The sequence below is a fragment of the Salmo salar genome, chromosome 01 (assembly GCF_965601325.2).
Source record: "Salmo salar chromosome 01, fSalSal1, whole genome shotgun sequence".
Lineage (NCBI taxonomy): Eukaryota > Metazoa > Chordata > Actinopteri > Salmoniformes > Salmonidae > Salmo > Salmo salar.
The window spans coordinates 175,655,044-175,667,124 of record NC_138291.1 but is presented as its reverse complement, the minus strand read 5'-3'; the positions used below and the strand labels follow the sequence as shown (position 1 = coordinate 175,667,124).

General features: G+C 45.7%; 1 protein-coding gene across 2 annotated transcripts in view; it reads left to right on the top strand.

Annotated features, from left to right (window-relative positions):
- Positions 1-4,722, top strand: part of ror2 (receptor tyrosine kinase-like orphan receptor 2) — a 133,272-nt gene extending 128,550 nt beyond the window's left edge. For both annotated transcript variants that reach the window (XM_014145451.3, XM_014145441.3), the window contains exons 8-9: positions 245-450; positions 1,931-4,722. In XM_014145451.3, coding sequence (XP_014000926.1) covers positions 245-450; positions 1,931-3,400 — 1,676 coding nt within the window. In that variant the 3' untranslated portion in view covers positions 3,401-4,722. The remainder of the gene's footprint in view (positions 1-244; positions 451-1,930) is intronic.
- Positions 4,723-12,081: the final 7,359 nt, after the last annotated feature.

Below are 12,081 nucleotides of genomic sequence, written 5' to 3'. Positions count from 1 at the left end.
GCAATATCGGGTCAATTTCCGAACAACTAAACTCCTCTGTTTTGGTCCCATAGCTACCACATTGCAGCGTGAAGTGTGCCTGTGTACATGTGAAGATACACTGTGTGACTGACTGTGTGAGAGCAAAGTCTTTCAACGTTTTGATCACCTAAATGTGTGTGGTGCTGCTCGCGGCGACATTATACTGCTGAGTGTCAGTTTAAGGCTGACTAACGACATACCCTGTTTGACCTTTGACCTCCAGCACCGCCAGAGAACCTGAAGAAGGAGATCCTGTACATCTTGATCCCCAGCATCGCCATCCCACTGGTCATCGCCTGCCTTTTCTTCCTGGTCTGCATGTGCCGCAACAAGCAGAAGGAGCCCACTGACACGCCCCCTCGCCGTCAGCTGACTGCCTCGCCCAGCCAGGACATGGAGCTGCCGCTGCTCAACCAGCACAAGCACCAGGTGGGCAAGCTAAAGTCATATGGGCTAAATACTGTAATGTATTCTAGCTACTGTCATATGGGGGTTTGCTAGCTACTGTCATATGGGGGTTTGCTAGCTACTGTCATATGGGGGTTTGCTAGCTACTGTCATATGGGCTAGCTACTGTCATATGGGCTAGCTACTGTCATATGGGCTAGCTACTGTCATATGGGCTAGCTACTGTCATATGGGCTAGCTACTGTCATATGGGGGTTTGCTAGCTACTGTCATATGGGGGTTTGCTAGCTACTGTCATATGGGGGTTTGCTAGCTACTGTCATATGGGGGTTTGCTAGCTACTGTCATATGGGCTAGCTACTGTCATATGGGCTAGCTACTGTCATATGGGCTAGCTACTGTCATATGGGCTAGCTACTGTCATATGGGCTAGCTACTGTCATGGGGTTGGCTAGCTACTGTCATGGGGTTGGCTAGCTACTGTCATGGGGTTAACTACAGTCACATGGGGTTAACTACAGTCACATGGGATTAACTACAGTCACATGGGATTAACTGCAGTCACATGGGGTTAACTGCAGTCACATGGGGTTAACTGCAGTCACATGGGGTTAACTGCAGTCACATGGGGTTAACTGCAGTCACATGGGGGTTAACTACAGTCACATGGGGTTAACTAGTGTCGTATGGGCTAGCTACAGTCACATGGGGGTTAACTACAGTCACATGGGGTAAGTAGTGTCAAATGGGCTAGCTGCCGTCATATGGGCTAGCTACTGTCATATGGGTTAGCTACTGTCATATGGGTTAGCTAATGAACTCTAATGACCTTATCCTCTGTAGCAGAGTTAACTCTGGGTCTTCCTTTCCTGTGGCGGTCCTCATATCATCATATCGGTTTTTGCAACTGCACTTGTTATGGAATGACTGACTGTCATGTCTTAAAGTAGTGATGGATTGTCATTTCTCTTTGCTTATTTGAGCTGTTCTTGCCATAATATGGACTTGGTCTTTTACCAAATAGGGCTATCTTCTGTATACCACCCCTTCCTTGAAACAACACAACTGATTGGCTCAAACGCATTAAGAAGGAAAAGTATTCCACAAATTAACTTTTAACAAGTCACACCTGTTAATTGAAATTCATTCCAGGTGACTACCTCATGAAGCTGGTTGAGAGAATGCCAAGAGTGTGAAAAGCTGTTATCAAGGCGGTTACTTGGTGGTTGTTACTTTGTAGAATCAGAAATGTTAAATATATTTTGATTTGTTTAACACTTTTTTGGTTACTAAATGATTCCATATGTCTTTTTTCATAGTTTTGATGTCTTCACTATTATTCTACAATGTAGAAAATAGTAAAAACAAAGAAAAACCCTTGAATGAGTAGGTGTGTACAAACTTTTGACTGGTATTGTATGTGTTATTTTAACATCAGCATGAATCAGTGTCAGTGTTTTTTAAACTCTGATTCTCTCTCTGTTTTCCCCTTGTGACCCAGGCGAAGCTGCGGGAGATCAACCTCTCAGCGGTGCGTTTCATGGAGGAGCTGGGCGAGGACCGCTTCGGCAAGGTCTACAAGGGCCACCTATATGGCACGGCGCCCGGCGAGCAGACCCAGGTGGTGGCCATCAAGACAGTCAAGGACAAAGACGAGGGCACCCTCCGCGAGGAGTTCCGCCATGAGGCCATGTTGCGCTCGCGCCTCCAGCACCCCAACATCGTGTGCCTGCTGGGCGTGGTGACCAAAGAGCAACCCATCAGCATGATCTTCAGCTACTCGGGCCTGGGCGATCTACACGAGTTTCTGGTCATGCGCTCGCCACACTCAGACGTGGGCAGCTCGGATGACGACAAGACGGTGAAGTCCACGCTGGAGCAGGCCGACTTCCTGCACGTGGTGACACAGGTGGCCGCCGGCATGGAGTATCTATCCAGCCACCACGTGGTACACAAGGATCTGGCTGCCCGCAACATCTTGGTCTGCGACAAGCTCAACGTCAAGATCCTGGACCTGGGCCTCTTCCGGGAGGTCTACTCAGCCGACTACTACAAGCTGATGGGCACCAGCCCCTTCCCTATCCGCTGGATGTCCCCGGAGGCAATCATGTACGGCAAGTTTTCTACCGACTCGGACATCTGGTCCTACGGTGTGGTGCTGTGGGAGATCTTCAGCTACGGCCTGCAGCCCTACTGCGGCTACTCCAACCAGGACGTCATCGAGATGGTGCGCAACCGTCAGGTGCTGGCCTGTCCCGACGACTGCCCCGCCTGGATCTACACACTCATGCTAGAGTGCTGGAGCGAGTTCCCGGCACGCCGCCCACGCTTTAAGGACATCCACACGCGCCTGCGCACCTGGGAGAGCCTGTCCAACTACAACAGCTCGGCTCAGACCTCGGGCACCAGCAACACCACCCAGACCAGCTCCCTGAGCACCAGCCCCATCAGTAACATCAGCATGAGTGCAACCAACGCCGCACGCTACGCCAACCCCAAGAAGAACTCGCCCTTCCCGCAGCCCCAGTTCATGCCCATGAAGGGCCAGATGCACCGGCCCATGCTGCAGCAGCACCCGCAGCAGCTCTACATCCCGGTCAACGGCTACCAGCCCATGCCGGCGTACCCATACCTACAGAACTTCTACCCCATGCAGATGTCCATGCACCAAATGGCGCACCAGCAGATGGCGCACCACCCGCCGCAGATGGTGGCCAAGGCAGGATCGCACCACAGCGGCAGCGGCTCCACCTCCACGGGTTACGTCACCACGGCGCCCTCCAACGCCTCAGGTACAGAGCGGGCGGCCTTGCTCAGCGATAGCCCCAAGGCAAACATGGAGGACATGGCGGACGGGGCGTCCCAGAATGGGCTGGGGCATGGGGAGGACACAACAGTCCCTGAAACTGAATTACTGGGTGATAATGACCTGCCACAGACTGACGACATGGAGATGCACTCTGAGGCATAGGGGGACCGAAAGTCTGGAGGACTGGGGAACAAACTAGAGCTGAAACGCTCTGTGAACTTAGTTTGTTTGAGTTCAATTGAGCGCCATGAATAAGTGAAGGGAACGCATTGGAAAAACAGTGACTGAATGTTATTTATGGGTTGTTTAGTTGTCACTGGTGCATCCGAATGATATCAGTGTCTCAGGTTCTTCCCTGCAGGACCCCTTTAGCGAAGTGTCATAAAACGAACCCTGAACCCTGAATGCCGCTCGACAGAAAACGTCAATGAAGAGAACCATTTTCACCATTTGGGCTGCGGGTGCGACCGGCATGGACAGTGTTCTCACTTTGTTGCAAAGCCATTCAGAAGAACTTAAGGTTCTTACTGTTTCTGTGCAACATGAAGTATTTTCTTTTCGACAAACGATTCCTGAAGTTGCCTTGTATTAATGTTTTCAAAATGTTCAATTGTATAGTAGTAGGCCTACTCCAGAGACGATTTTACTGTGGTTTTACGTGAGATAGGAGTGTGTCAATTTGGCAGAATGTATGATGAATGGACGGAAAAATTTATTGGGAGTTTACAGGGCAATTCCACCACTTTTCAACCTCCATTTTCATTGTCTTCATATGTCTATATATGTGAAAATGGCACATGACATCATCAAAAGTTCAAATGTTTAAAAAAGTGATTTATAGAAACTCGTTGCCGATTTTAAAAATCGCCGTCTTACTTTTAATCAAAAAATCGTACTTTTAATCCATGCCATGTGATGTCACAGAGAAGCATTTGTTAGGACCACAGATCATAGAAATGCATACAGTATGTAGATACTGGTATGGTGCTGGATATAATGAATATGAGGTTGAAAAGTGGCGGAATTGTCTTATTAAACCTTCCTTGTTATACTCAGTAGATTGATATTGCTCACTGTCACTGAACATGGATGTGTCACTACTCAACATATATCTTCATGTGATAAGACAAGAAAGAACTGTACATGATAAGTATATTAGCGTTGGAATTGTTGATGTTTAGCCTTATTCCGTATGAGCCTTATGCTCATATTCTCCTTCGTATGTTACACGTTGCTCAACTTCAACTTTGATACCCTGTTTTACAGATTTGTAATTTATGTAATTATTATTTTTTTAAACACCATTTTTGTTTTATCATGCGTTGTTGGCAAAAAGTGTTTAGTCTTGAGGTTAATACTTAAATGTCATTGCAACCAGATATTTGCTTTTTGTTTTCTGAAAAGGTGTAATAACAAATCTTAACCATATATTGTATACATCCAGCCACATGGAGTATCCAATAAAGTGATACATTATAAAGACATTAGCCTTGTTCCTCACTTTATTAAAGCCCACACTTTACAATAAGTACCCAATAAATGTTTAGTTACATAGTAATCTTGGTTAATAACCCAGAACTAAAATGTTGTGTAATTTGGTCAGATGCTGTCCACCCAGAGAATGATTAGTTACATAGGTAGGTAAAGTGAATTAGGTAAACATTGTTACATATGGGCTTCTCCTGCTCTGTAGACAGGGACATCTAAGAAAGAGAGTGAGAGACACGCGCTCAGAGAAACGCAGACACAGAAACAAAGAGAGACAGAATTCACACAGAGTGATGATACAGGTTATTTGTCCAGTGTAGGCTGACAAACCTACCCGCTCATGTTTGTTGCCTAAGTTTTAGGCCTAGTGCTTATTTGATTCATTATAGTTCCCTTCCTTGGTCATTACCTCCAACACCTGTTTTGCAAAGCCATAGTTCCCTTGGTCATTGTGAGGTTTGTACCAAAAGACTTATGATGGATTTTCATGATGTCACATAGTTCTATGGAAGCCGATATACAGAGCATTATGGGTAATGTAGTCATTCTTACATTTCCTAATTGGTCTAATTAGGTAGTATGCATTGTGACATTAGGGTTACAGACATGCCAAAAACACAAATACCTGAACAAACACATATCAAACACTGAGCGGCATGTGGCATCTACTTTTGAGCCTAAAATGAAGAAAATCTGTATAAAACTAGGAGCAAGTTTGTGGTATTACAATATAGATGTACACTTGATCCTCCAAACTCCTAGGATGCATCCAAGATGGTACCCTATTCCATATATAGTGCACGTCTTTGGACCAGAGCCCTTTAAACTGGTCCCAGGGCAGTTGAGGACACTGTTAACAGACCAAACTAGCTGTAACACTGCAGAGCTGTTGACAAACATGGGTAATGATTGACTATCACACACCTGCACAGGCTAGGTGTGTGTGTGGGTTACTTGCGCCTGAATATGTATGTGTGCATATAAGGGTGAGATAGAGACTACCTCCTCTTCCATTAGAAAGGTGTGTTTGTGATATGAAGATGCGAGTCTTTGTTGTTCCTCTGCTACTGCTGAGATTTGCTACTGAGGTCACGAGTGGTCAAAGTGTACAGTTCACTAAAGGTAAAGGTGTAGAGTTCGAGACAGGAAATGAGGTCAAAACGTCAACAGACAGACATCCGTCGAACATCTGGGCTGAGAGCACTGAGAAACATGGTTGTGGATCTGGGGACCATGGTGGTGGAGCTGGGGAAATGGTACCCCCAGCTCCCCATCCCATTACACCTAGCTCCCCATCCCATTATCCCCAGGCCCCCATCCCATTATCCCGAGGTCCCCATCCCATTCCCCTCAGGTGTAGAGTACGAGACAGAAAATGAGGTCAACAGATGGACAGACATCTGCCGAGCCGGATATCTGGGCTGAGCTGAGAGCACTGAGAAACATGGTTGTGGATCTGGGGACCATGGTGGTGGAGCTGGGGAAATGGTACCCCCAGCTCCCCATCCCATTACACCTAGCTCCCCATCCCATTTCCCCCAGCTCCCCATCACCCCCAACTCCCCATCCCATTCCCCCCAGCCCAACATCACCCCCAACTCCCCATCACATTCCCCCCAGCCGAACATCACCACCAACTCCACATCCCATCCCCCCCAGCCTAACACTCCCAACTCCCCATCCCATTCCCCCCAGCTCCCCATCACCCCCAACTCCCCATCCCATTCCCCCCAGCTCCCCATCACCCCCAACTCCCCATCCCATTCCCCCCAGCCCAACATCACCCCCAACTCCCCATCCCATTCCCCCCAGCTCCCCATCCCATCACCCCCAACTCCCCATCCCTTTCCCCCCAGCCCAACAACACTCCCAATTCCCCATCCCATCATCAACTTGCCCAATATCACCCCCAACACCCCGTCCCATTCACCCCAGCCCAACATCACCACCCAACTCCACAACTCCCCATTCCACTCCCCCCATCCCCCCCCATCCGAAAACCATGTTATCCACCTTGTCTAGCAACAGAGGTTGGTTGTCGGTCCCTAACCTCCATATCTCTATCTACCCGCCCACCTGCCTGGTAATCTGTATGTGTCTTTTAGATCATGGAATGTTCTAAAACCATTACTGTCTATGATATATATCGGCAAAGGTACAGATAAGAGTCCAACAGCAGACCCTTCATTGTGATTGTTCAGGAGTTCAGGCTGAGAACTGCAGAGAAACCCAGTGGAGCTACTGAAGGCTGAGAATGAAGGTAAACACACACACACACACACTCACCCACACACACACAAACCATTATCTCATGTTTTAGTGCTCTACTCAGTCTGTATCGATAAAGTTCAGCGTTACAGCATATTGAAATTTAAAGGCAATGTTCCCGCCTTAGCATAGACTGCAATCACGCTAAATGCTGCAAATGTTGTCGCAATCTGAAATTATTTTTACATTTATATCTGGCAATCTGTAACGCTGAAAGGGTGCAGATTGAATAGAGCCCTTACTGTCATTACATTTCAGAAACACAGGCCAGACTTACAGCCAGTGAGAGCCAGGTGGAAGTGCTGAATGGAATGCAGGTGGAAGTGCTGAAGAGAATGCAGGTGGAAGAGAATGTCGGTGGAAGTGCTGAAGAGAATGCAGGTGGAAGAGATGAAGGGAATGCAGGTGGAAGTGCTGAAGAGAATGCAGGTGGAAGTGCTGAAGAGAATGCAGGTGGAAGAGCTGAAGGGAATGCAGGTGGAAGAGCTGAAGAGAATGCAGTTGGAAGTGCTGAATGGAATGCAGGTGATGACACAGAAAACCTGATATTTTGGTGAATTGGATAACCTACCAATATTTTGTCATTTGTTACTCCAATCAATCAATGGTTAAACTCACTGGTTCCAGCCCAAGCCCTGGAGCTGAGGACTCTTGATCTCTGCTCCAACCACACTGAGAACCTCTTGATCTCTGCTCCAACCACACTGAGAACCTCTTGATCTCTGCTCCAACCACACTGAGAACCTCTTGATGTCTGCCCCAACCACACTGAGGACTCTTGATGCATTTTTTACATTTACATTTTAGTCATTTAGCAGACGCTCTTATCCAGAGCGACTTACAGTAGTGAATGCATACATTTCATACATTTTTTTCTCCGTACTGGTCCCCGTGGGAATCGAACCCACAACCCTGGCGTTGCAAACACCATGCTCTACCAACTGAGCCACTACCCTGATGCCTGCTCCAACCACACTGAGGACTCTTGATGTCTGCTCCAACCACACTGAGGACTCTGGATGTCTGCTCCAACCACACTGAGAACCAGTTAGGACTACAGGAGACTGAGGTGGAGGAGCTGAAGATAGAGAACACAGGTAAGACACAGGAAAACTGGTCTTAGTTTACAATACTGTCTTGAGATACACGCACATAACTGGAACTGCCACATTAATCAACAACGAGATCACTTTTTTGGGTGGATCAGGCCTCTGGTAGGTATCGTTTGATTTCGAGTCTGATTTTGTTTGTGTGTGTGTGTGTGTGTGTTTATATGTGTGTCTCTGTGTGTGTGTGTGTGTTTATATGTGTGTCTGTGTGTGTGTGTGTGTTTCCTCTTACAGAATGGAAGATGGCATTCTCTGTTACTGTGGGGACTAGTGGTTACTATGGATTACTTTGGGGACTAGTGGTTACTATGGATTACTTCGGGGACTAGTGGTTACTATGGATTACTTCGGGGACTAGTGGTTACTATGGATTACTTCGGGGACTAGTGATTACTATGGATTACTTCGGGGACTATTGGTTACTATGGATTACTTTGGGGACTAGTGGTTACCATGGATTACTTCGGGGACTAGTGGTTACTATGGATTACTTTGGGGACTAGTGGTTACCATGGATTACTTCGGGGACTAGTGGTTACTATGGATTACTTCGGGGACTAGTGGTTACTATGGATTACTTTGGGGACTAGTGGTTACTATGGATTACTTTGGGGACTAGTGGTTACTATGGATTACTTCGGGGACTAGTGGTTACTATGGATTACTTCGGGGACTAGTGGTTACTATGGATTACTTTGGGGACTAGTGGTTACCATGGATTACTTTGGGGACTAGTGGTTACCATGGATTACTTCAACAAATATAATACCCTGGTCTACAAAAACATCCTCACTATCATCGGCAAGCACTACAACCCAACAAATGGTGAATTGTAATGTATCCTTCACTGCAGTTTAATATTTTGAGAGAGGGGGGGACTCATATGTGTTCTGTCTTTTCAAAGTTTTCAATGTTTCTTCACAGCACCAGTGAGGGGGTTATACTATTTCAGAATCATGTTTTTTGGAGTCCTGGAAACCAGTGGCATACATTGCAATCTTTGCACAAATGGCATTATAACCATGGAGGCAGGTGCACTATATATACAAAAGTATGTGGACACACCTTCAAATTAGTGGATTCGGCCAGTTCAGCCACACCCATTGCTGACAGGTGTATAAAATCGAGCACACAGCCATGCAATCTCCATAGGGAAACATTGGCAGTATAATGGCCTTACTGAAGACCTCAGTGAGTGTCAACGTGGCACCGTCATAGGATGCCACCTTTCCAACAAGTCAGTTGTTAAATTTCTGCCCTGCTAGAGCTGCCCCGGTCAACTGTAAGTGCTGTTATTTTGAAGTGGCAACATCTAGGAGCAACAGCGGCTCAGCCGCTAAGTGGTAGGCCACACAAGCTCACAGAACGGGGCCGTGAAGTGCTGAAGCGCATAGCGTAACTCTGGGTCTTCCTTTCCTGTGGCGTCCTCATGAGAGGCAGTTTCTTCATAGCGCTTGATGGTTCTTGAAATTTTCCGGAATGACTGACCTTCATGTCTTAAAGTAATGATGGACTGTTGTTTCTCTATCCTTATTTTAGCTGTTCTTGTCATGGTTCCACCTGTCACCAGAGGGTGCCAGAGACCGTCCTAGAGACATTAATGACACTCAGGTGTGTCCTATTACTCATTATGATTTCCCTGTTAAGAGAGGTGTGTTTTCTGTTTCCTTTTGCAGAAGCTTGATTCGTTTGCTGTGTGTGTTTGTCTCCTGAGTGATTTTGTGACCTAGTGTTTGTTGTTTTCCCAGTGTTACTGTGATCCTCCTGTTTCCATTTCTCAGTAAAGTATTGTAACGGTCGTCGTATGTAATTGACCAAGGCGCAGCGGGTTGAGTGCTCATATTTAACTTTTATTTGAACACTTAACGAAACAAAACAAGAAAACGAACGCACAGTATCACGGGCTAAACACAGCAGTGCAAAAACAACTTCCCACAAAGGACAGGTGAAAACAGGGCTACCTAAGTATGACTCCCAATCAGCAACAACGATATACAGCTGTTCCTTATTGAGAGCCATACCAGGCCAACACAAAGAAATACACAACATAGACAGAGCATAGAAATACAAAACATAGAACATAACCAAAAACCCCGGAATACTCTAAACAAACACCCCTCTACATAAACACGTATCCCAACAAACCCCGAACCACATTAAACAAGCACCCCCCTGCCACGTCCTGACCAAACTACAATAACAAATAACCCCTTTACTGGTCAGGACGTGACAAGTATTTACGTTTATCCTAACCCACTGATTCCTCCTCTGGTCTCTTCTCTGCTCCTGGGTGCAACCTCATCACGTCACAGTTCTTGCCATAATATGGACTTGTTCTTTTACCAAATAGGGCTATCTTCTGTATACCCAACCCTACCTTGTCACAACACAACTTATTGGCTCAAATGCATTAAGAAGGAAAGAAATTTCACAAATAGACTTTTAACAAGACACACCTGTTAATTGAAATGCATTCCAGGTGACTACCTCATGAAGCTGGTTGAGAGAATGCCACAAGTGTGCAAAGCTGTCATCAAGGCAAAGGGTGGCTACTTTGAAGAAGATTTTTGTTTAACACTTTTTTTGGTTACTACATGATTCTATATGTGTTATTTCATAGTTTTGACGTCTTCACTATTATTCTACAATGTAGAAAATAGTAAAAATAAAGAAAAACCCTTGAATGAGTAGGTGTGTCCAAACTTTTGACCGATACTGTATAAAAAACTGTTTTTGCTTTGTCATTATGGGGTATTGTTTGTAGACAAGGGGAAAGAACAATTTAATCAATTTTAGAATAATGCTGTAATGTAACAAAATGGAAAAAGTAAAGGGTCTGAATACATTCCTGAATGCACTGTATATGTTCACTTTAAGTTTCAACTGATCAGAGTAAACCTGAAAATACAAGTCAAACAAAACTATTTCTCATTTTTCATCATTCCACGTGAGTGTAACTAAAGATGTATAATTCAATCTATACAGTCCACTCCATAATTATTGGGACAGAGAAGCATTGTTTCTTCCATTGGCTTTATACTTCAACAGTGAAGTAACCAAACAACAGTGTTTGAAACCAAACAATGAATACGAGGTTAAATTGCAGACTGTCAGCTTTAATTTGAGGGTATTTTCATCCTTATCTGTAAGGTTCTGTATTTATATTCTTAGTCAACGTTGTGTACCCCAATGGTGGAACAAGCTCCCTCACGACGCCAGGACAGCGGAGTCAATCACCACCTTCCGGAGACACCTGAAACCCCACCTCTTTTAGTTAAGTTCATTGTGTTTGTACCTTTGTGAGGTATATTGTTCGATTTGACTCTACTAAGCATTTTCCTAGCTCGTTTGTGTGAACCAATTATAGCCTTGGTTCAGATCAAAACGTAAAGCGCTGTAAAATGCTGCATTGTGATTAACAAAAGTGCACGAGCTGCCCGATGCTGGGCTGGCGCGTAAAAACATAACAGACACAGCTTCACTCGATTTATCCTTGTGGTTTTGCAAAGTGTAGGCGTGCCTCACTGATCCTACTGACAATGACAGCATCCTCGAATGTCCCTCTGAATTCACTTAAAAGGCGTGCACATAGATGGACCTCGAAGTTGTGGCCTACAGAATGGACGTTGCCCGTGCACAGAAAAAAGATTGGATTTACGCACATCATTTATGGCAAAACAATGGATAAGTGTAGGTGGGACTAGCCAAGATACATCGCTTTATCCAAAGGTGACCACCATGTTGTCTTCTCCTTCTCAGGAGTCTGGTGACAACACCAGCAGCCCTGTGCGTCTTTACGCAAACTCCGTTTTGGGATTAAATTCGACCTTTAGTCCTAAAGGGAGACTACGAGTGCGTAGAAAGAGAGAGTTCATACCTGAGGAGCAAAAAGATGGCAATTATTGGTTCAAAAGGAAAAGAAACAACGAGGCAGCGAAAATGTCAAGGCAGCGTCGGAGAATGGAAGGGATTCTGTTA